We start from the raw sequence: 26,063 nt of genomic DNA, 5'->3' as shown, positions 1-26,063 counted from the left end.
CCTCCCTTCATCTTGTGCCTCTTCTCTAATTTAGCTTGTTCCAGACACACTGAACTCCTTTGTTTCTTTTCCACACTGGATTCTTTTGTGCTTCATGGCTTTGTGTAGCACATGCTGTTCCCTCTGTCTGGAACACACATGCTCTTCCTCCCTTCTTCTCCTGGCTTATCACCTTCCTTAACATCTCAGCTCATCACAAGTACTTTTCTAGGGGTTCGGTTTTATGCTTGTAGTAGATTTAAAATAATATGGTCCCTTCTTTTGACACTTCCTATTTCTTATACTAAAGAGTTATTATTATTAGCAAGTAATTCAAGTGAAAGATGTTAGAAGATCACAGGAGTCTTACATCTTGCATTCTCAGAAGGGGTTGAATGAGTTCTTGGCTCTTATGCTGTGTTTGTGGTTAGCCATGGTCATGGGCAAAATGGATTCACAGGTATTAAGTCACTAGCACATCAGAGTATGAGCAGTAAAGATAGTAATAGGAGCAGTGGGTTTTAAGAGTAATCTATTATAGTAGTAGTAAAATTTATAATAATTAAAATTAAACATAATAGATGCTTACTGTGTGCCAGACACTATTAGTGCTTTAAATGAATGATTGATTTCATTTCATCCTTACAATCACCTTTAAGAGGTAAATACTGCTACTATCGTCTCTCCATTTTACAGATGCAGAGACTGAGGTATAGAGAAGCTGAATCATTTGCTTGAGTCCTACTTACTACTAAGTAGTAAAGCCAGGATTCAGTCCCATGCACTCTGATTCCAGAACCATTACACTAGCTACCATGTTATCTTGTCTCCTGCGTGTCTTTGCTGATCTTTTAACTCCACGGGAGGGGAGAAGAGTCTGAAGTGAAATCACATTAAGATTATTAATGAGAAGGAGAGCCATAGAGAGATGATCAGGTCCTAAGTTAGGAAACTGGTTTTCCTGACTGCTAGCCCGTTCTTAGCAGTGTCAGCTTATGAGCACCCTCTCAAGGAATCGAGAGTGAAATGCTGAGTGGTTGTGGTAGTCACCCCACTTTTGTGTAGATTATCAGTACAGACTAGTGGGTAAAGAAATACACACAACTTTAGCTTTTCCATGCTTTCTGTACTTTAGGCCTTTGCTGCACTAATGTAAAATAATACCTTTTTCACAGTTTAGAAGGAGGTAGTAATAACTGCTTTAAACCGTTTGGAAAAAAGGACGCTTAACTTTATTTTTAATTGTCCTTTTCAGCAACCCTCTTCCTACAGGGGAGGAAAAAAACCACACAGGCTGAAAGACCTAGAGTTAATACACAGTCTTATTATGGCCAGTACCCTAGATGGCAGGAGCAGTCCTGAAACCTCACTAACTGGCTGTGGTTTTTTTTCATTTCTGGGAATTGTTGGGAAGTCTCTTGGTGACTGATTATCCCATTTTGAGGCTTGAAAACATACAGTGTAGCCAGTGGTTTCTTGATGGGACCATCTGCATGCGTGTTCAGAAGCTGTAGGGAGAATGTCTTAACTGAAAAACATTTCCCTTTCCTGTGGTGTGTTTCAGCCTAAATAGTAAACATTATCTGGATTATATGATCCTCTAGTACTTTCTCTTCCCAAACATACATTTATATTCTCCATTCCTATTTTAAAATAGTTTGGTATCATAGTCCTTCCCCTTCCTTCTACCCCAAAAATCATTTGCTTTAAAATCCTGAGTTTGGGGCGCCTGGGTGACTCAGTTAAATGTCCGACTACAGCTCAGGTCACGATCTCGCGGTTCATGGGTCCGAGTCCTGCGTCAGGCTCTGTGCTGACAGCTCAGAGCCTGGAGCTTACTTCGGATTCTGTGTCTTCCCCTGTCTCTGCCCCTCCCCCACTCATGCTCTGTCTCTTTGTTTCTCTCTCTGTCTCTCCCTCTCTCAAAAACAAATGAACATTAAAAAAAGAGTTTTTAAAAAATCCTGAGTTTATCCTGATTGTTATATCCTGTCATGTAGTCCTAGAATGTTTATATATTCCAGTCATTCCCATGAGTCACACTATTATTTTTCTGGTAATAGCAGCTATCTAGGACCTTGAACAAGTGACCAAACCCTGTTTTGGAGTTTTCCTTGATTATAACTGGAAAAGGTCAAACTGTCGATAAAGGTCTTGATTCAAGCCCTGCCATTCTGTAATTGATTTTAAGAGGACTCAAAACCACCTTTCAGAGCTACATAAAACTTGCTGAATAAGAAGTTATCTTGGATAGTTAGGACAAAGGAAAATATTCTTTAAGAGTTTAGATCCTGTGGAGCAGGACCCCTACCTGTTGAATAACACACTTTTTACTGGATGTGTGTGTTTTGAGATTAATCTCCTGTGTTACTGAGTTGTATTTGTTTATGTTTGTGCCACAATGACAACTCATCTAGGGTCACAGTTCAAAGAAGAGCCATAGAGAAATACATTACTGTACTAGGAATTGGTGATCATTTTAGGACCTCTCAAATACTTGTTTACTGCTTCGTGACTCTATATGCAAGCAACAGTGATAGTTAATATTCCCCCACTAGACTCCATCAGGAATTTCCTTTCAAATTGTATATAAGTGTCTAATACAAGGCCTATACCCATTATTTGATGGTGTTGGGAGAGGTTTAAAAACGAGTGAGGGTAATACATTGGGATTACTCTCTATTAGCAGTGCTCTCCCAAACATTCCTCTGAGGCTAAAAAATATACGTATAATTTCCTAGACTCTTCCATGCATGGTGAATGTTTTTAACTACTTTCTTAGGTAATCATTTGTCAGGGAATTTTGGGAAATACTGCTCTAGAGAAAAGGACCAGTAAATTTTCATTCATTTATTAAATTGAGAGGATTGGATTTAGGAACCTCTCCACTTGTAATATTCTGTGGTTCCAGTTTTTCTTCCTAATGGCCCCTCAGAACTACTTCTAAAAATGTGATTGGTACTTACTTAAGTGCTTTCTCACCATGTTTCTTTGTAGGATGGTAAATTGAAAAAACCCAAGAATAAAGATAAAGATAAAAAAGTTCCTGAGCCAGATAGCAAGAAAAAGAAGCCGAAGAAAGAAGAGGAACAGAAGTGGAAATGGTAACATGGCAGCCCTGGTTACAGTGTCCACTCTTGGGTTCCACGGCCTAACTGAACAAAAGTGTTATTAAAATTTAATAGCCTGATATTTGGAGGAGGAGGAAAGTACTTAAAATCTTTCCAGAATAACATGCTGAAATAAGTTTTCTAGGTCCTAGCAAACATCCTAGTGAAAGCATTAACTACGTTTCAACGTACTGGTTGTCAAAATTTGGTCCCACCCTGGAACAGAATGAACTACAGAAGGAGAGAGAGAGAGAGAGAGAGAGAGAGAGAGAGAGAGAGTGTGTGTGTGTGTGTGTGTGTGTGTGTGTGTGTGTGTGTGTGTGTGTGTTAGAGGAATTGGCATATGAAGAAAGTTGCATTTAAAATGATAGAGAAAAGATGGATTATTCTATAAATCAGGTTCAGGAAACTGCCTATTTATAGGTTTAAAAAATAACCTCCACAAGAAAATCTGGATGAATATTTTATAATTGTAGAATAACGAAGACCTTTTGAAGCAGGATATATAACCAGAGCCATAAGGAAGAGATTTATAAAATTGGTCTATCGAAACTAAAATGTTGCATATGGCCGACAAATTCATGGCATTAAAAACAATCATAAGGGAAAATACTTGCAGAGGACTGAGATTCTTAATATGAAAAAAGGTCTTTTAACATAAATATGAAAGGAACGGTCTTAGAAAAGTGATCAGTAAAACATCTTAGGATAGGGGAAAAGAAAGATGCCAAGAACAATAATCAATGATACATCTTTTTGTTTAATGTCTTTCAGATTAGGAAACAATGCGTATCAAAATATCTAGGGTTGTAATTAAGAAAACAAGTGTCATCGACAATGGGAGTGAAGATTTAGTCTTTATGGGAGGAGTAGAGTAGTAACAGGGTACTTCTGAAATGTGTTTAGGTGGGAAATTTTATTTTTTAATAAATTTAGCTATTTAGAATTTTGAAGTAAACAAGTATTTTTAATACTGATATGTTTTTTAAGCTATTTATTTGAGAGGGAGAGAGAGCACGAATGGGGGGAAGGGCAGAGAGAAAATCCTAAGCAGACCCCATGCTTGTCAGTGTGGAGCCCGACGTGGTGCTTGATCCCACGAACTTGATCTCCCATGAGATCATGGCCTGAGCCAAAACGAAGAGTCGGACGCCCAACTGACTGAGCCACCCACGTGCCCCTAATACTGATATTTCTTACAACTTTTTTTAATTTTTTTTTTTTTAATGTTTATTTATTTTTGAGACAGAGACACAGCATGAGCAGGGAAGGGGCAGAGAGAGAGGGAGACACAGAATGTGAAGCAGGCTCCAGGCTCTGAGCTGTCAGCACAGAGCCCGACGCGGGGCTCGAACTCACAAACTGTGAGATTATGACCTGAGCCGAAGTCGGACGCTTGACCGACTGAGCCACCCAAGAGGCGCTCCTCTTACAACTTTTTAACTACTGTATAATTATATATAATTTATAGTTGTGTTGAAAAAAATTTGAATGATCCAGAGGTGTACAAGTTAGAAAAAAATGAGTTCTTTTTCCCATTCTCGTTTTTCCTTTCCAACTCTGAAGTAACTACCATTCATAGTTTGGTGTGTAGAGTTTTAGACCCACTAGTATGCGTTTCCTCTGTGGCTTTTGTAATTTGGAACAGTAATCTCCCCAACACAGCATGTCTGAGGAAAAGGGAAGGATCAGTCACCAGGGAGGTGACTGAGAGGAGCAGAGCTAAAGTGGCAGAAATGCTCAACACAGCTATGTAATTGGCATAGTTGGTTTGAGCATATGTGGGGTTAAAAGGAAAGTCTAGAAACAGAAAGTCACAGAGCAAAGGAATCCTGGGCCAGAGTCAGGAAACAAAAAGATGTGTGTTTTTATTTTCTTCAGAGTTTTTCAGAGATAGACTGTTGACTGTTTTAAGATAAAATGAAATGATTATGTAAATTAGGGGTTGTTATTAGGAGTCACGAGAATGGTGAGGTAGTGATCAGTTAAGTGTTTGCTGAACCAACAAGTTTATTTCCTGGTCATCACTAGCTCCCTGCTGTCTTCCCCCTTCCTGTGGAGCCTTGGCTTTTATTGGGCCCTGAAGCAGACATTCTCTTGTCCTGGTCCAGCCTTGTATGTGTGGAATTAGATAACCCTTGAAGAGTGTAATAGTCTAATTTTGCTTCTGTGGTTGAAATCCTTATCAGTGTTGCCACACATTAATCCCGAGAGACCATGACCTTTGATTTTTATATTCTTATTTTGGTTTAAGTGGGACTGCTTAGTCTTTCACTGAAGATGGTTGGTTTGGGGGTGAGCTGTCTTTACTATAGCCTCCAATGCATGCTATCCTCATACATTGTTAAATTTTGTGCTTTCTTAAGCACATTGCTTGTTGGCACACTGTAAGTTTTTAGAAGTAGAGAACAAAAATGATTGGCCTCTTAACTGATAGCTTGCCCGTTCTTCCTTTCATGGTAGGTTGTGTACTGTACTCTGAAGTCAGTTTTCTAGTCCTCAGTGTCTGCCTGCCACTGGCAGCATAGTCAGGGACCTTAAGTGGAAGATACTCTCATTTTTATTATTCCTCTTGGCATCCCACTGAAAGTGTTACACACTTCACCAGGCACATATGAAGAACTTTTTTCTCCCCCACCCCTCTTACCCACCCCGCAAAGTCTGCAGACTTGTTAATCTTGCCGAAAAGAAACCAGAAAAACTTTGATCTTTATCTTCCTCACTTTGGTAATTGTGGAGAGGGGAAAATGGTTCAGATCCCCTCTGGGTTTTATTTTTTCACATTTCCCCCATACAAACCATGTTACAAGTGCTTGTGGTATGCTCAGGCTTGTCTGTGAAGACCTATTTACCCAAGAGCCCCCCTGTTTTTGAGGGTTACTCTTTGTAGGTGTATGGGGTTTCAGTTCTTGAGTTAAACACACTTTTCTGTCAGGACTGACCTGTCGGAACAGAAGTCCCATGTTTGTTCTAAACAGATGATTCTTCACAAAAAGACCTAGAAACTGGGGTGTTCGTTTGCTGTATTAGGTATGACTTTAAATGGAGTTTTCAGTCTTTTTCAGCAAAGGCAAAATGCTGTAAGGATTTAGGATTGTAATGTAAGGAATTAGTGTTGAAAGACCAGGACTCAGAAATATAATCAGTAATAGTGATAATTAAATTTATGGAATATGAATTGATACTCTCCTCAAACCAGAGAAACTGTCCTTGATTCCAGAGATTAGCTTCAAGAAAGCTGTAGTAACTGAGCTTTATTTCTGAAATTTTAAAAATTACGCATTTACGGTGTACTGTGAGGTGCTTCTTAACTGCGAGGGAGCTTGATTTCACACAGCACATGGATGTTTACCTTCCTGTCTTACATACATTTCTAGCACATTTCCACCTTCCCCTTTTCAAGCGTATTTTACTATCCATTGGTACCTACTTTGAATTCATAAGTCAAGTCTGCCATAAAGAAGTCATTTTGGTGTCTAGGTACATGTTTTTCTTAATTTTATTGGTGAGCCATTGATGTAGGCCTAAAAGGGCAATACTACTGTTTTCATATTTACAGTAATAGTTGTTGATCCGATGATATCAGCCTGTTGAAGGATATGGTCTCTTTCTGTTTAAACTGAGGTTTAGTGTTGAGTGATTCACTGAATCTCTTATTTTACTTAAATGGTAGAGAAGTTATTGTGAGTCCTCAGGATGAACATGCTGGAATAGGAAAAATTATAAAAACAGTTTGGAGTCTTAATTTAAAAACCACTGGAGGGCGCGTGGGTGGCTCAATTGGTTAAGCGTCTGACTCTCGGTTCTTGGTTTCATCTCAGGTCATGATCTCACAGATCATGGGATCAAGGCTAGGGTCAGGCTCCACAGCTGGCAGTGTGGAGCCTGCTTGGGATTCTCTCTCTCTCCCTCACTCTCTGCCTACCCCTCCCCTGCTCATGCTGTCTCTGTCTTTCTCAAAATAAATAAATGAACTTTTAAAAAAAAAAAAAAAAGAACACTGGAGTTGGGGTACCTGGGTGGCTCAGTTAAGTGTCTCACTCTTGGTTTTGGCTCAGGTCTTGATCTCACGGTTCGGGGGATCCAGCTCCCCTGTCAGCCCAGAGCCTGCTTGGGATTCTTTCCCTCCCTCTCTTCTCCTACCCTTCCCCCCCAAACAACAACCACCACCACTGGAGTTGATGAGAAGAATGGAACCGAGTCCCAGTATAAGGGAAAACGTGGTGTTCTCAGTCTCCTCACTGTCACTCTGGCAGTGCTGCACATAGGTTTCTTGCAGTTGCTTTCATATACATGCCTACACACATAATACATATATACGTACATGTGGATTTTTTTATGATTTGGAGAGTAACAGACTCTGGGATTTGGATGGGTTCCTGCATCTAAGCCTTTCTGTGCCAGTGTCTAGTTGGGAGATTCTGCCAGTTTCATATGTAGAAGTGGTAGGTTGGTTATTGAGGATCTTCGATGCAGTGCTCCTTCTAGATTTAAGATTCTGTTAAATCTTTGAGGTTTTTTTTTTTTTTTTAATTTTTAGTTATAAAATACAAAAACCTAGAACTTGCCATATTAACCATTTAAGTGTGCGGTTAAGTGGTACTAAGTACATTCACATTGTTGTGTAACCCTTAGCACCATCCCATCTATCTCCAGGACTGTTTTCATCTTACAAAAACTGAAACTCTCTCTCATTCCCCTTTCTCCTGGCTCCTGGTAACTACCTTTCTGCTTTCTGTTCTTTGAATTTGATTACATAACCTCATGTAAGTGGAAATATACAATGTATGGCCTTTTGTGACTGGCTTATTTCACTTAAGAAAATGTCTCCAAGGTTCATCTGTGTTGTGGCATGTGTCAGATTGTCCGTCTTTCCCAAGGCTGAATAATATTTCATTGTATGTATAGACCACATTTCAATTACCCATTCATCTATTGATGGATCCTTAGATTGTTTCCACCTTTTGGCAGTTGTGCATAGTGGTGCTATGAATGTTGGAATGGAATGTTGCTGTGAATTTGTTTAAATATCTGCTTTGAATTGTTTTGGGTATATTCCTAGGAATGGAATTGCTGGACCATGTGGTAGTTCTGTGTTTAACTTTCAAGCACTCATTCACTATACTGCTTTCCACAGTGGCTGCACAGTTTACATTCTCACCAACGGTGCACAGGATTCTAATTTCTCCATATCCTCATCATCACTTGTTATTTTCTGGTTTGTTTTTGTTTTGATGATAGTCATCCTAATAGGTGTGAGCGAAATCTCATAGTTTTCTTTTATATTTCCTAATGACTGGTGATGTGGAACATTTTTTTTCAGATGCTCACCAGCCATTTGTATATCTTTGGAGAAGTGTGTATTCAGGTCCTTTGCCTATTTAAAAAAAATATTTTTTTAGTGTTTTTTTTTAAATTTTTGAGACAGAGACAGAGCATGAGCAGGGGAGGGGCAGAGAGAGAGGGAGACACAGAATCGGAAGCAGGCTCCACTCTCTGAGCTGTCAGCACAGAGCCCAACGTGGGGCTCGAACTCACGGAGTGTGAGATCATCACCTGAGCTGAAGTCGGATGCCTAACCAACTGAGCCACCCAGGCACCCCTCCTTTGCCTATTTTCTAATTGGATTGTTTGTTGTTTTTATTGTTGTAGTTCTTTATTTTGGATATTAATCCTTTATCAGATAATAATGCTTTGCAAATATTTTCTCTCATTTGTGGGTTGTCTTGTCACTCTGTTGATTGTGTCCTTTGATGTGCAGTTTTTAACTTTGTAGTCCAGTTGGTCTTTTTCTTTTGTGGCCTGTACTTTTGTTGTCTTAGCTAAGAAATCATGGCTTAATGCAGAGTCATGAAGCTTTTGCCCTTCTGTTTTCTTCTACAAGTTTTATAATTTTAGCCTGTCTGTGTCTCTGATCCATTTTGAGCTTATTTTTGCATATAGTGTAAGGTAAGGACCCAATTTCATTCTTTTGCATGTGAATGTCTAGTTTTCCCAGCGCCATTTGTTGAAAAACCTACTTATACTCCATTGAATGGTCTTGGTACCCTTGTCAAAAATCATTTGATCATCTCCGTTGACTTTGGTTTTATAGTGATGCTCTTTTTACAGTAATTTGGTATGTGTAATTTTTATTTGATGTTTCTGAACTTCGTTTAAAATATTGGAGTTAGGGGCACCTGGGTGGCTCAGTCAGTTGAGCATCTGACTCTCAATTTCAGCTCAGGATGGTCTCAGTTGTGAGATCGAGCACCACAGCAGGCTCTGTGCTGGGCACGGAGCCTGCTTGGGATTCCCACACCCTGCCCTTCACTGGCTTGTGGGTGCGCTTGCTATCTCAAGATAAACAAATACTTAAAAAAAAATAAGGGGCGCCTGGGTGGCTCAGTCAGTTAAGTGTCCAATTTTGGCTCAGGTCATGATCTTGCAGTTGCGCGTTCAAGCAGAGCCTGGAGCCTGCTTCGGAATCTGTGTCTCCCTGTCTCTGCTCCTACCCCTCTTGTGCTCTCTCACTCTCTCAAAAATATATAAACATTTTTTTAAAATTATAAAAAATAAAATATTGGAGTTGGAAAAAATATTGTAGTTAGAAGATGATAAATAATATGCATAGTTAGCCTTTAGGAGTATTCTGTAGAACTTTAGAGCTTTTTAATTTTAAAGTAGAAATAGTGAAGATTAAAATTTATGAAGTTTTAAAATATCTTATTCTGAGGCATCTGACCCTCGATTTCGGCTTAGGTAATTATCCCAGGGTCATGGGATTGAGCCTTGTGTTGAGCTCTGCGCTTGGCCTGGAACTTGCTTAAGGTTCTCTCCCTCTCTCCCTGCCTCCCCCCCCTCTTTCCCTCTCTCTCCCTCCCTCCCTCCTCTTTCCCTCCCCCCCCCCCCCACACTGTCCCACTCCCTCCCTCCATCCCTCTCCCCCATTGGCACTCTTTCTCTCTCTCTAAAATAAAACAAAAAGTAATAATAAAATATTCTATCTGTAAGACAACTGACTCTTAAAAAAACAAAATGGTAATGATGGTGAGAGGGTCTAATTCAGAAAAAGAAAGACTTTGAGACCTATCAGCCAATTTCAATTCATGATCCTTAATTGGACCCTGGCCTATAAAATACATTTTGAGTATAATTGGGAAGTTTTTAGTATGGTCTAGGTATTAGAATGAAGCTAATTTTGTTAGATATGATAGTATCATAGTTATGTGAGAGAATATTTTTACAGGTGAACTATTTAGAGGTGAGGTATCATATCTGCAGTTTACATTGCTGAAATGGTTCAACAATGGTTGAACCAATGGTTCAACATACATTGCTGAAATGGCAAAAAATAGGAAACTTAGCATAATATTAGCAGCTGTTGAACGCAAGTGATGGGGATATGGTGTTCCTTGTATTTGTCTTTTTCTGTATGTCTGATCATTTTTAAGGTTTTTAAAAAACTCTTTGCACTAAACTTTACATTCAGTTAGTTACCAGTGTCTGTTAGATAGCTCTAGGTAACCTATGAGTACCTTAAACTCAGTACCCCAACTGAACTGTTATTTCCCAGTCTTCTGTTCCGTCTTGCGCTTTCTTATAGGGTTGTTTTTCCCTACATCTTCACCTGGCATCTACCTCTGTCATGTATACCATGGTGGTAAAACAACTCTTCCATTTCCATATCTCCCAGTTATTGCCAAGGTCCTTGAGTTGGGATCCCTTGTATCCAGTCGTAGAACTGAACTGTTGAACTGTATTTTCCTGTGTTCACTTGAGTATTCCATTTTATTTATTGTGAGTGTTGGCTTTTTGAAGGTGAAGAATACTGGTTCTCTTGATCTAGGTCTTGAATGTGGCGCCCAGAGTTATTTTAGAGCATCAACCAATTGAACGATAAATTCTTTGGGCATTTAAAAATGACACTTTGTATACTAGGTGATCACTGAACGGTGTTATACTTTATCTTTTAAAGGTGGGAAGAGGAACGCTACCCTGAAGGCATCAAGTGGAAATTCCTAGAACATAAAGGCCCTGTTTTTGCTCCACCATATGAGCCTCTTCCAGAGAATGTCAAGTTTTACTATGATGGTGAGTTATTCCAAGGTTGTCTAATTGTTGGCCAAGAAAAGAGCCTGCTTCTACTTAGGAATAGAAAACGTGGAGGGATCTTGTGCTATATAATCCTTTTTGTTTATTTCATTTTGTTTTATTGTCATTGTGTGGTTTGGGGGAATGGTCATCAGGTGTTTACTTACCTCTTAAAGGCTCATTTGGTGATGAAGGAACTGCCTTGAGAAAAAGGGACTGTTAATGTTTTAATTACATGGTCCCCAAAAGTTCCCTCCACATAGCTTACAGCACTTGGTCCCCCAGTTAAATGTTTTTTATCTGAACTTCATTTCTGAGAAGCCACTTTTTGCAAGATTTATTAGAAAAGCCTTACTTGAATGGTAGTATTTTACCTTAGCAATGTAATGCAAGCTGATAAGCTGCTCATCATGAGAAATAGTACTAGTATTCAGTTGAAGATTAGTCAGCCATCAGCCTCTAGGTAGGGCTGGTCGGTGTCAATCACTCTGTACATAGCACAACAATATGCCTTTACTATATGTGCAGTCAGATTTCATAGGCTGCTGTAAAGAACTGCCCTGCCTATGCGCTTCTCTCAGAACACTCAGAGTTGTCCATTAACTACCATTGGTGTTTCTGTCCTTGGGTTGAAGAATTGAAGAGTACCTTTGACATTCTTCTTGTTTGCAGTGTAGCACTGTGCAGATGGGAATGTTCAACTGATCTCCCTCATTCCAAGAGTTCTATCCATTAATGGCTAGAGCATTTTCCCCCAGACCCTGACATGCTTAAGATTTGCTAGGTGGATCTGGACTCATTTAATAGATGTGGAATAGTATTGGGTGGTTCTGAACCAAGGGGTCTCCTGACCAAACTCTGAGAAATACTGGGCAGGAAAACTGCCTAAGGGCATTAGTGGTGAACACACTCAGGAAAATTCTCGTACATCTCTTTGTCCGCCAGTAATGGCCTTAGGACCACAGGTATTTATAGATAAAGGTAGTAGTTTATACTGGGTCTTGCAAGTGGGGGACGTGTCAAGCTTGGCAAGCTGGAATTCATTTTTTATTCAGTGTGCCTGTGTTAGACACCAAGACCCAGCAATGGACAGTATTGACCAGGCTCTCATTGCATGATATTTGCAGTCTACCAAGACCCTATAGCCTGAATGACAATTACTTGCATCATATAAACATTCTGACTTGTGTCGACCAGAGCACACAGGACACAGTTCTATTAGCTCTCATAATTGGTTACTTAAATATAACTCCAAAGCCAAACTCCAATGAGGAAAAAGAGCCTAGAACCTTGGAAGAAGACAATCCTAAAAGGCCATGTATTTTGTAGCTCATGTCTGGACTTACCAAGAGCTTTAGAAAGCTCAACTAGTAAAGCCCCATTTTGAGGTTCAAAATGATTTGAAGGAAAGCTAGATTCTCTAGTCTCTGGGTTTCTCTTTTTCAAGATGGGAAGCCAAGGCCTGAACCAGTCATCACTGGTCACTGTGGTCCTTTCCTTCATTCTTGGCCAGTGCTCCATTATAGGAGCTCCAGCTGTATCATTTTCTCAGTTGGGTTTCTCACCGGTATTTCTTCCCTTTGATTACGTAAACTCGCAATGTGCAGTAAGTTAGGATGTTGTATTTGAATTACTGGTCCAAATTGATACTGTAAGTCCTGCCTGCTCTCTAGGGAAAAGAGTTCTCAGACTCCTTTGGAACTGCCAGGGAGGCAGGGCACCCGCTTGCTGAAGCAGTGATTTGCCTCTCTTGAGAACCTCCAGTTTTCAGCTCTGACTCAGCAGTTTCTTCTTCCTGGAGCTCAGGCTTTTCCACAAAGTGCTCCCATTGCCAGGAATCTTCTAGTCCTCTTCCCACCACTCTGCTGCTGGGGAGCTGTCATTTCCTCTTTTGACAGCTCATCTAAAACAGGAGGCATCAAAATTCCTTCCTCTGTTGGTACAGAATTCAGTAAAATTGCCCAAAGAGTCTCCATTTTTTTGTTTTTCAAATATTTATTGATATTGGTTTATGTCAAACAGACCTAAGAACAGTTTACATTCTTTTCTTGCCATTTATTTTATTTCATTTATTTTATTTTTAGTGACTTGAATATAGTGACTTAAATTTATAGTGACTTAAATTTTCCTTTATATCAGAAACATTACAGGGCGCCTGGGTGGCTCAGTCGGTTAAGTATCTGACTTCAGCTCAGGGCGTGATCATGTGGTTTGTGGGTTCGAGCCCCGCATCGGCCTCTGTGTTGACAGCTTGGAGCCTGGAGCCTGCTTTGGATTCTGTGTCTCCCTCCCTCTGTCTCTCTCTGCTCCTCCCCTGCTCATGCTCTGTCTCTCTCTCAAAAATAAATAAACATTAAAAAAGAAAAAGAAACATGTTACAGCTTTACTGGCAACTCTAGTTCAGACCTGAGTTGGGGAGAGCTGAAGAAGTGCGGGAAAGCCTTGAAAGCTAATAACTCTGTTGTCCTGAAAATGACTTCTTTCAAAGGCAGGAGGTTGGTTGGGGGGAGGGGGAGGAGGTTTGAATGGGGAATGTGGTGCCACCTGTTGGCCTTTTGAGTTGCGGATTCCACACAAGTTCTGTCTACCCTGACAATTTCAGTTTTATGCCATGATTCCCTATATCCCACAATTAGGGATGATGATTTCCCAGCCATCATGAAATGAGTTATCTTCTGAGTTTTGAAATGAATGGATTTCTGGTTAAGATTTAGTTTTCTATAATGAAAGTGAAAGTCCTTGGTGAATTTTAGTAGCTATGTAATAGCAAGACAGTGGGATGGTGTTTAACCGCATTTTAGGTATAGTCAAATTATTATGCCGTGGATTAGTTCCAGATGGTGTTGTAAAGTTGGATGCTCGAGAAAAAATGGAAATTGTCCCTAAGAGTACGGTTAAAGATACTCTATTCTAAAAGTAGATTAAACTCCCAAGTACTTCCCTTTATTGCTTTATTATCTAATTAAGGTACACAAAGCCTGTAGGCCTCATTCAGATTTACGTTACAGTTAGCATTTTTCATTGTGTAACATCAGGATTCCTTTAGAACAGCTTTTGCTAACGTGCACGCTACCAAGAATCCCAGTCATCCCTTGTGCTCTGGATGAGTCTGTTTCCCTGAAAGAGGCAACTTCATAATGCCTGTGTTCCAGAGCAATCATCTCAGACTCTAGTATGCACACGAGTCACCTGAGGGTCTCTTAAAATGCACTTGCTGAATCTATAGATCTGGGTTGGGGCTTGAGATTCTACGTTTCTAACAGAACTCCCACGTGATGCTAATGCTGCTGATCTGTGAGCCACACTTTGAGTACCAGAGTTCTAGAGGAAGGTCTTACTTAGATTTTTCGTGTGGGATATCTGGGCTTGCCTGCTGTGGATATATATTATTTTATTCATATTCCACCCACCTAACTTTAAAGAAGAAAGATGCCTATTTCTTTTCCCCACAATTCCTTTCTTCCACTCCCTGCCCTATCCCTTCCTCCCCTTCTTGAACAGAGGCTGCTTAGCTTAGCAGTGGCAGGAGTCCCTCTGAGGATTTGATTTTTAAAAACCATTGAAGAGGTGTAAAGGACCCTGCTTGCTGAAAGGAAAAGGAAGAGTGGCTGGGCCTCCCCCAGCTCATCCCTGTCCTGAGCAGGCACCTGGGAACAGTTTACTGGCATAGTCTCCAGAGAATGACCCAGGTAAATATCTGCTAAAGAGAAGGAGAACTTCTACAACTAGATATAAATCAGTGTATTGTCTTTGTTGTTGTTGTTACCATGTGTCACCAGACCTTGTATACCTTGGGAAGGTAAACCATTAGTTAGAAGACTTCTCCAGAGCTCAGTATTTATACTCAAAACATGAATTATACACCTCAATTTTTGGAACCACTTTTTCCTCTAGGTAAAGTCATGAAGCTGAGCCCCAAAGCAGAAGAAGTAGCTACGTTCTTTGCAAAAATGCTCGACCATGAATATACTACTAAAGAAATATTTAGGAAAAATTTCTTTAAAGACTGGAGAAAGGTATTGTAGCTCATGTATTAATATCCTAGCACCTCGCAAAGATATTAATCAAATACTAAATAGTAAACTGTAACTTCACAAAAAATTCTGATGTAAAATTTGAGCTTTATGAATTTTATTGTATTTAAAGTTTTTCCTTTTTCCCTATTTGTTCACTATGTTACATAGATTTTCTATCCAACAAGAATATGTATATTTCTTTCCTCTCACTTTCATATGGCTGCAGGAGGGATTTTATCAGACCAAACAAAAAACCTCAATTCTGGTTGAGCAAAGGAAACTTTGTCTCTGCAAGACTGCCTGCCCCTCTGTCTTCTATTGCAAAGAGAGATGTTAATGTGATGTCCCATTCCCTTTTTATTCTTACTTCCTTGCTTTTGGTACTTTTTGCTCTTGAAATCACATGTCCGACATCTGTTTAGGTGATTTTAAACAATCTACTTATTCTCAATTTGAATAATGTGGACAGAGGCTGAGGTGAAGTTTACCTTCTGAATAGCCCTGAAAATAACATTTTAAGTGAGTAGAGTAGGGATGTTTCTAAGAGAGAATAAGTATGGAAATGTTTTTCTTATTGCTAAAGGAAATGATACGTATTCATGTTTCTCAACTATGGGATACACAGGCCTGTGGATATGGCAGGGTGTAAAGAGCTCAAATTACATAAGAGTTCCATGAGCTTTTTCAATGATAAATCATGTAAAGCTTTTTTCTATTAAATATTTTATAATAGCACAAAGTAATAAAATTATGTTTTCTTTTTTTCGAAACTCACAAATTTAGATTGGCTACCTCTCCAAACACCTTTGGCTGAAAAAAATGGTGCTTTGCTGTAATCACAAAGAAACCTAGGGTATTAAATAGTGTATTTACCTTCTTCTTCTGTCTCCCCCCCCCCCCCCTTTTTTGACTAGGAAATGACTAATGAAGAGAAGAATATTATCACCAACTTAAGCAAATGTGATTTTACCCAGATGAGCCAGTATTTCAAAGCCCAGTCAGAAGCTCGCAAACAGATGAGCAAGGAAGAGAAACTGGTACTATAGAATTTTTTTTTTTTAATTTTTTTTTTAAATGTTTATTTATTTTTGAGAGAGGCAGAGACAGAGTGCAAGCAGGGGAGGGACAGGGAGAGAGAGAGGGAGACACAGAATCCGAAGCAGGCTCCAGGTTCTGAGCTGTCAGCCCAGAGCCCGATGTGGGGCTTGAACTCACAAACCGCGAGATCATGACCTGAGCTGAAGTTGGATGCTTAACGTACTGAGCCACCCAGGCACCCCGGTACTATAGAATGTCTTAAACCTCTGGAGAATTTTGGAATAGTGATTAGTTCATCTAATTTTCTTCTTGGTTCCTACACAACTTTGACTTCAGTAATTTCACATGGCTCTGTACTGAAGATTTAGGATTCTTGGCCTAGTAAAGTTTAAATTTTCTTAAGGGCTTTACATACTGAATATTGTGAATAATAGGCGCTTTATTGATTGACTTAGTGTAAGAACCTGGTGCTCTTTTGATCCAAAACCAGTCAGTAATTCCAATAATACAGTATTTAAGGACGGGCAGACCTGCACAGCGACTTCTGGATATTAGGGTTTTAAACAGATAATATTGTTCCCATCTTGATCTCCCTGGGATCTAGGCATGCTCATCCATCTCCATCTTCATTCCAGAATGATCTTTCTAGTATCCAGTGAGATGTCATTTTCTTCTAGGGTACCAGTAGGCAAACTATAGGCTGTCTGTTTTAATTAAAAAGTTTTATTGGAACACAGCCACAGCTAGCTGTTTAGATATCCTCTGTGGCTGCTTCTATGAGGCAGTAAGAGAGTTGAGTAGGTCCAGCAGAGACCGTGTAGCTCTCAAGACCAAAATATTTTCGGTCTAGAGAAAGTTTGCCAAACCCTGATCTACAGAAATTCAGGCCAAAGTTTTTTTTCTTTTATTCTCTCTCTTTCTTTCTTTCTTTCTTTCTTTCCTTTCTTTCTCTTTCTTTCTCTTTCTTTCTCTTTCTTTCTTTCTTTCTTTCTTTCTTTCTTTCTTTCTTTCTTTCTTTCAATTGGAGGTCCAGAATTAAGGATTGTAAGGAATTTTAAAGCCTTTTAATTTCTATATTTTAAAGGACGTGCATGCTTATACAGTTTAGACGACTGTATCTATATAACTCATTGTTTGATGGTACCTATTTGACCTTTAGTTTAAAATTCGAGTTACTGTAAGAATGATAAATGCACTAGACTTTTCAGTCCCATTTTAGTCTTCTCAGTATTCCCAGTTAGTGAAACTTGGTTTATTATTTACTTCAGGGGTGTTTTAAAACTTAAACCACTTTGGAGCTTTGTTTTTGCAAATAGTGATCCAAAGATAGGACAGTTTCAGAAGTATCACCTTGTCAGAGCCCTGGCCAAGGACACCTGCTGCCAGCAAGTTCTGAATCTGTTTCTACCTACAAGGCAACAGGACTTAGTTAAGTTGAATTTCTAAGTATAATACGAAAGAGTCAGCAGAGGGTAAGGAGGCTCCAAATTCCACACCCACACTCCTTTTTTGGAGCAAGGATCACAAAGTAGACAATGTATGTACCCATATACCTGGGAAAGAATCTGTAACAGGTATGCTTGAGTTGAAAACCCATCTGAAGTGCTGTACAACTAAAATGTGTCTGGAACCTACGAGAAAACATGGAGATGTTTTTTATGAGGCCTGTCAGAGTCATACCCCTCTGCCATTTTGACACTACTCAACAAAATGACGTTAGTTTTTAAAGTTATATTTAGAAATACCTATGTAACATGTTCACACATAAATCCTTTAAGAGAATAGAATCAGTTTTGAATCTCTAATTAGAAGTCAAGCATAGATATTTTGGGGAATTTTTATTGTGTTTATGTTTGGAAACTGTTAGAGGTTATCCTTATTTGCATTTCTTTCCTTTTTTTTTTAATTTTTAAAAATGTTTTATTTATTCTCTATACTTATCGTGGGGCTCAAACTCATAACCAAGTTCAGGAGTCACATGCTATTCTGACTGAGCCAGCCAGGCACCCCTATTTGCATATTTCTTAGTGATTTTTAGACTTTTCTCTACCTTGACCTCTTCGCAAATAAGAGCTAAAATAGTAGGAATAGGGAACAGCAATTTGAATCCCTTTTGAATACTTCTTTGCTCTGTTCCAGAAAATCAAAGAGGAGAATGAAAAATTACTGAAAGAATATGGTTTCTGTATTATGGATAACCACAGAGAGAGGATTGCCAACTTCAAGATAGAACCTCCTGGGCTTTTCCGTGGCCGTGGCAACCACCCCAAGATGGGCATGCTGAAGAGACGGATCATGCCTGAGGATATAATCATCAACTGTAGCAAGTGAGCACAGCTCATTGTTTGGGCCAGAAATAAAGTTGGGGGCTTCATTTGTTCTTGGGAATATTGTTGCTGGGAGTATTTCCTAGGTTGCACAAGTCTGTTTGGGAACAGCACAGTGTTTCCATATATATAGATCTCCTAGTATTTTTCAGTTACTGACTGGTGATGAGGAAATTTGGAAGTACATGCTCAGCAGATTTACCCACTTTAGGTCACAAAAGGTGAAACTGTCCCTCACTTCTCCTCAATTCACTACCCTCCTACTTTGTTATTTCCACAGAGATGCCAAGGTTCCTTCTCCTCCTACAGGACATAAATGGAAAGAGGTCCGACATGATAACAAGGTTACTTGGCTGGTCTCCTGGACAGAGAACATCCAAGGTTCCATTAAATATATCATGCTGAACCCCAGTTCACGAATCAAGGTAAGAGGTAGCTAAGAGCTGCCCCAGTTAGTGGGGCTGATAATCTCTTGTTGAAATGTAGTGTTCCTGGTCTCTAGAATCACTGTGACAAATTAAAAACTCTCCACAAAATAAAGCAAGTATTTTCATGCCTTCCTTAGGTGTATCCATCTTCTGCGTCACATTATAATCTGATTCATTTATTCACAAATATTTACTGAAATCCCAGTATGTGCCTGGCATACCATATGTATGCATGGTGTTAGGAACTGTGTTGGTAAACAAAACAGATGCAGTCCCTACCTTCGTGTTGCTTACTATCCAGTGGTGGGGTTGTGATGAAAAATGCAGTAAATGTAAATTGGCTTCTGCTGCTTTCTTCCCCCCCTTTCTTGGCTCTGAAGAAGGGAGCAGAATTGCTCTGAATCCAGAAGTTGTAAAATCTAGAGTCTTACATACTTCGGCTTCCTAAGGTTACATCTGGGTAGGTTCCACCAGGACCAGGTGAGATTATGTGTATGAAAGCACATCATAAACCATTGTATACCCCTGTGTTGTTATTTGTTAATACTATTATTGAAAGGGGAAAACTGTCTTGGAAGGGCAGTCCGTTTTTGTTAGCCTGCTAGGCATACCCTGCTTGGGAGAACTTCCTCCCTCAGATGTACTGTGGAACTTTGCATAACAACCTAAAAGAGAGATGAGCTCTAAAAAGGCAGCCAAGAAACGAGTTCTTTGTAGACTATGACTGTTAACTTACAGAGGACTGGCACTAAAGACACTCTTAATTTTGGTTTATAGGTTATTGAACATGGTAAGACATGAAAGCCACACCTAAAAAGGCTATGTGTTTTGCCAGCGCTATAAACTGCACACTCTCTAGCTTATAGTTCTTTGTTCTAATATGAAAAGTCTCTGATATTTCCTGCCATTCAGTTGGAAAATGTCACTTTTCCTAGTTTTGAGTAAGTATAGAATCAGAAAGAAAACCCTCACGAGCAGAAGTCAGGTCTTCTAAAGGGGCATGTTATTTTCTTCCGAAATAAAGGTGGATAAATGGTGGTTTTAGCTCTCAACTCCTAGGCTAGTGGGCAAATTGGGTAAGTATTCAACTGTATTAGAAGAAAGGTAAGCATTACGTGCTTTCGAGAAATGCAGCAGTTATTTCCCAGCACTTACGGATGAGGAACAACTTTATGAAGGAAATTAGGTTACTGTTGGTGTTAAAAGAGAGCTATTCCAAACAGAATTGTGTCATTATAGATGGAGAGTGAGAAGTGTTAAAAAGAAGTAACAAAAAGAATTAGCAAGTGGTGATTCTTGCACAACATTGTGAATGTGCTAAATTTTATGTGTATTTTACACATGGAAAAAAAATAAAAATTTGGGACACCTGGGTGGGGTCAGCTGGTTAAGCATCCAACTCTTGGTCTTAGTCTTAGCTCAGGTCTTGATCTCGGGTGGTTCGTGAGTTCAAGCCCCGTGTTGGGCTCTGCACTAGGCATGAAGCCTACTTAAAAAAAAAAAAAAAAAAGGCAAAATAATGATACCAGGTTACTGTTAAGTATTTTCACATAAGTTGATATTTGATTATCTTAACCATACCACATGTACTAATGCCACTGTCTTATAGAGAAATAAATTTAGTCTCTTGGAAGCCAAAAAACTTGCTCATGATCCAGTAGTTAGTCACTCACTCTGACTTAAATCCTTAGCCTCCTGATTGCCTGCGTGTGATAACCCTACTGCCAAATTGTGGCCAGCCTTAAGTGCCATGCTAAAGAGAGTGGTCTGTGCTCTGCGTCTGGTGAGGACCCATTGAAGGGCTTTGAACAGAGGCATGTCTGGAACATAGACCTGCTTCAGCAAGATTCTGAGGCTCTACACACAGTCACACCAGTAAACACGAGCTCTTGTAAATGATGCAAAGGGAAAGTACAGGGTACCATATAAGAATGTATCAGGGCATTCGATTTGACCAGGGTGGAGGGAAGGCCTTTCTGAGGAAGTGACATTTAAGATAAGACTTACAAGATGAATAGGATTTATCCATGGAAAGGATAAGGGAATGGATGTTCCAGATAAGGAAAATTGCGTTTTGAAATCCCTGAGGTGAGAAAGAGTTTGGTGGTCTTGAGGACTGAGAGAAGGTCAATGTAGTTGAAGTACAGTGAGCAGGAAGGGGGCAGGAAGAGGAGGCTACAGGGGGATGCAGGCCAGGTTTTCAGGCTGTTTCTTAAAATTGTTTATATTCTCCTAAATCCAGTAGGAAGCTATTGGGTTTTAACAAGAGGAACAATACCAGATTCGTATTTTAGAAACTTGTGACGTAACTGATCATTCTGAGCACTAACCTCTGTGAAGATTGGATTATATGCATACCAGAAGTACGAATATTGATCAGATGCTTTTGTATTCCAGGCAATGGATAGTGGTGGCCTGGACAAAATGATGCCAGTGTGGGTGGAGAGAGGTGAACAGATTCCAGATAAATGTATACTGCGTTCTCTTAATATCCAGGATTCAAGTTAATTGTAGGAGAGCCTTCACCAGTTGAGATCTCCATTGTTGATAGGCCAGGTGGAGACCCTCCAGAGCTGAGAGCCACCAATTAATTCCTGACAATATCCAGATAACCTCCATATACTGTAGGGATTTGTGCAAGTTTCTGAATGATGGTTATGGTAATGAACCTAGAAGTCACCCACAGGTGGGCCTGCCTAGAATCTTATACCCCTCACAGAGTGGCTGACTCTCCTCAGCTGGGTTGGGATCCTAAGAGTCATGAAGATGGTTAAAGCCTTGGGAAGTTGGAAGGGAAAAAGAAATGTGATTTCTCCAGCTTTTTGCCAATCCTTGTTGGCTGTTTCCCACTCAGCAAAACAGTGAGAACATCAGAGGTTGGGGTTTGACAGTGTTTTGAATAGTCTTTAAATGCAGTGCCAGTAGGAGAAGCATTCTCTAGATAAAAATAGACAACTCCAGGGCGCCTGGGTGGCTCAGTCAAACGTCTGACTTCAGCTCAGGTCATGATATCATGGTTGGTGAGTTCGAGCCTTGAGTCAGGCACTGTGCCGACAGCTCGGGAGTCTGGAGTCGGCTTTGGGTTCTGTGTCTCCCTCTCTCTCTGCTCCTCCCCTGCTCGTATGCGTGCTCTCGCTCTCTCGCTCTCGCTCTCTCTCTCTCTCTCTCTCTCTCAGGAACAAACATTAAAAAGAAATTTAAAAGAGACATTTGCAACTATGTGGATGGAACTAGAGGGTATTATGCTAAGCAAAATCAGTCCGAGAAAGACAAATATATGACTTCACTCATGAGGACTTTAAGATACAAAACAGATGAACATAAGGGAAGGGAAGCAAAAATAATATAAAAACAGGGAGGGGGACAAAACATAAGAGACTTAAATATGGAGAACAAATAGAGGGTTACTGGAGGGAGACTGGGCTAAATGGGTAAGGGGCATTAAGGAATCTACTGAAATCATTGTTGCACTATATGCTAACTAACTTGGATGTAAATTTAAAAAGTAATAAAATTAAAATTAAAAAAATAGATACAAGCATTAGGGGTCTTATTTTTTATGAACTAGTTCAAATATACAAGAATAGATAATGTATTGAATACTATGTCCACCATCTGGCTGTGTCAAACCTTAACATTGTATCCTGTTTGTTCAGTTACTTCATTTCCTAAAAAGTATTCTGATGAACACAATTGAACCCCACCCCCCATTCTCCTTCTTCCTTGGAGGTTACTATTACTGAACTTAATGTTTTCATTCTTGTGTATATTTTTATTTTTCATAATTTATTTCTGTGTGCATAAACAATATGTAGTATTGTTTTACAAGGCACACTTTTAAACTAGGTAAGTTATTGAGATCATTCTGCAACTTCTCTCAGCTTTTGTATTGAGATTTTCTTTTGACATATACTTCTAATTTATTTGTTTTATTTGCTACGCAGTATTCTATTTTATAAAAAAAATTATTCTTGGGGTGTCTGGGTGGCTCAGTCGGTTAAGCGTCCAACTTCGGCTCAGGTCATGATCTCATGGTTCATGAGTTGAGGCCCCACATCGGGCTCTGTGCTGACGGCTCAGAGCCTGGATCCTGTTTCAGATTCTGTGTCTCCTTCGCTCTCTGCCCTTCCCCTGCTCCTGCTCTGTCTCTCTCCATCTCTCAAAAATAAATAAATGTTAAAAAAAAAAAATTCCCTTGTCAAGAAACATTTAGAGTTATTTATGATACTTTGCTATTATAAATAGTTCTGGAATAAACACATTTTCCTTGTATAGATGAAAATTTTCCTTAAAGATTCTTTATTAGATACTTTTAAGTTCTCTAAAGTGCCTGAACCAGTTTACATCACCATCATTCCCCCAACAGCGTGTACACATTTCTGTCTCATGTATCCTTGTCAACATTTCTCCAGTTTTGCTTTTTGCATTTGGATCTTTGATCTATTCAGATGTATTTTTTTTTTTTTTTTTAACGTTTGTTTATTTTTGAGACAGAGAGAGACAGAGCATGAACAGGGGAGGAGCAGAGAGAGAGGGAGACACAGAATCTGAAACAGGCTCCAGGCTCTGAGCTGTCAGCACAAAGCCCGACGCGGGGTCGGCCGCTTAACCCACTGAGCCACCCAGGCGCCCCTATTCAGATGTATTTTTGTGTATGGTATGAAGTTGAGATCTAATACATTTTTTCAAATGAATAACCAGTTGTTCCAGAACTATTTAGTTGTATTACCCTCTCTGTTTATATATCAAATTTCTACATATGTGTCAATCTGTTTCTGGGCTCTCTGTCCTGTTTGTTTGTTTCTTCATCAGTAGCTTACTGTGTTAACTACTGTAGCTTGGTAAGTTTTTACTGCATAGGACAAGTTTCCTTCATCTCGTTCTTCAAAATTGTCTTGACTGTTCTTTCTTCTCTGATGTTTTGCATTCATTTTGAGATAAATCTGTCATATTCTAATGGATACTATTGAGATATTTTTTAATTTTTTTAATGTTTATTATTTATTTTGAGAGAGAGAAAGTGCGTGCGCATGAGCCAGGGGAGAGGCAGAGAGAGGGGGAGAGAATCCCAAACAGGCAACTTAGGGCTCAGTCTCACGGCTGGTGAGATCATAACCTAAGCTGAAATCAAGAGTTGGATGCTTAACCGACTGAGCCATCAAGGTGTCCCGAGATTTTTATTGTATTGAATGTGTAGATTAATGGGGGGGTGGGAGGATACATTATTTTGAGTCCTCCAGTCCGTGAACATGTTCTACTTCTTCACTAATTCATGTCTTTGAATATACCCTCTAATATTGCTTTGTAATCTTCTCCATAGAAATTTTTCCTATGTTTAAAGCCTTTTTTTCTTAGAGACCTTACAGTTTTTAGTGCTACTGAATGTGATTTTTTTCTACTACATTTCTGTTCTTCCTAGAGTGGTAATATATGACAACGTTGCTGAGCTCTTATTCTAAAAGCATCTGTCCTTTGTATTTTCTACATAGACAATTAAATTACCTGTAAATAAGGGCATTTTAAACTAATCATTTCCAGTTCTTACACTGCATACTTCCTCTGCTTAAGTTTTACTTCTTTTTTTACAAGAACCCACAATCATACATAAAATCCTAACCCTCTCTCTATTCAGCAGTTATCACAGTGAGATATATTTGATTAGTTTATACACTCCATACCTTTCTCTAGGTATTTATTTATCTGAAAATTTCTGTATTTTCATTCTTATAATCTTTTCTCCAGTAAAGAGTATCTTTATTATTGTATATCTAAATACGGATATACAGTAAAACTTTGGATTGTTCTGAGTGTTCCTCAAGACATGCAAACTTTAATAAATTTTAACTTGATTAGTAAGCGAGGTCTTGCAATAGAAGTAGTAGTATGTGGCGTCAAATGTCACATGATCACCACTGAGCCAGTGGTTCTTGAAATTTGTTTTGATATACAGGTGCTTGATTACAAGCATATTTCCAGAATGAATTATGCCCACAAACCAAGGTTTTGCTGTTTTTGTATAGATGCTCAGACTAGACTTTGAATCAGATGACTAATGTATTTTTATTCTAGAAAACTCTCAGCCATTTTTCCACAGCTTCTAGATCATTCCTTCCATTTGCTTCTTTTGGAATTCTCTTAGATGAACATTGGAGCTTCTCCATCTACACTTTTTTTAAAGCTCTATTTTCCATATTCTTTTTTTTTTTTTTTTTTTTTTTTTTTACTGTTTATTTACTTTTTGAGAGAAAAAGAGACAGAGTGGGAGTGGGAGAGGGGCAGAGAGAGAGGGAGACACAGAACCTGAAGCAGGCTTCAGGCTCTGAGCTGTCAGCACAGAGCCCGATGTGGGGCTCGGACTCACAAACAGTGAGATCATGACCTAAGCTGAAGTTGGACGTTTAACCGACTGCACCACCCAGGCGCCCCTCTATTTTCATATTCTTTACCTCTAGTTCTGGTCTTCATTTGGGGAAGTTCTTTAGGACTCCCTTCCAATTTGCTAATTCTCCTTTTGATTATATGCATCCTGAAGTTTGTATCTCCCCTATAATTCATTTTAATTATTAATTTTTGCTTTCAGAATTTCTAATTATTATTTCATGTGTACCGGATTTTATTTCACTTCATTTCTGTTGTTTTGTTTTATAATTTCTTGTCCTTTTTTGTGGCTGTTACATCTGTTTTCTCTTTATTCATAATTGATATATATGAGAAAACCTTTGTTAGATTGTTTTTTAAAATGTTGCCTGAACTGAATTTGTGTACTAATTATTGTTGGCAGTTTTTCTAAGTCATTTTTCTTTTGTCTTCTGGAATTTCTGTCTGTAAACTTTGGGAGGTGGTTTTTGTCCATGTTATCATTCTCGTTTGTTCTTTGCTCTCCACTTCTCTGCTCCCTCCTCATAGCAGTCTTCGAGCCCAGCTCAGCCTAAACTAACACAGGCCCTGGCTTTAGGTCTCACCATCTTGCTTGGAGCACTTTCATTGCTGTTTGAAGCAACCTGAGCATTAAAGTAGGATTTCACTTAACCCCATCTGACCCAAAAGTCTATAAAGAAGTTTTTGTAGAAGTGTGTTGAGTGGTAATTGATG

At 39.3% G+C, this 26,063-nt stretch overlaps 1 protein-coding gene across 1 annotated transcript in view; it reads left to right on the top strand.

Moving 5' to 3' along the window:
* Positions 1-26,063, top strand: part of TOP1 (DNA topoisomerase I) — a 95,543-nt gene that overhangs the window by 52,568 nt on the left and 16,912 nt on the right. Inside the window, exons 8-13 of the mRNA XM_042930965.1 lie at positions 2,977-3,083; positions 11,047-11,162; positions 15,057-15,178; positions 16,093-16,215; positions 18,356-18,543; positions 18,824-18,968. Of these exons, the coding sequence (XP_042786899.1) occupies positions 2,977-3,083; positions 11,047-11,162; positions 15,057-15,178; positions 16,093-16,215; positions 18,356-18,543; positions 18,824-18,968 (801 nt within the window). The remainder of the gene's footprint in view (positions 1-2,976; positions 3,084-11,046; positions 11,163-15,056; positions 15,179-16,092; positions 16,216-18,355; positions 18,544-18,823; positions 18,969-26,063) is intronic.

Source organism: Panthera leo, chromosome A3 (genome assembly GCF_018350215.1).
Source record: "Panthera leo isolate Ple1 chromosome A3, P.leo_Ple1_pat1.1, whole genome shotgun sequence".
Taxonomy (NCBI): domain Eukaryota; kingdom Metazoa; phylum Chordata; class Mammalia; order Carnivora; family Felidae; genus Panthera; species Panthera leo.
Note: the sequence above shows the minus strand (reverse complement) of the source record. Positions and strands in the feature narration are given on the sequence as shown.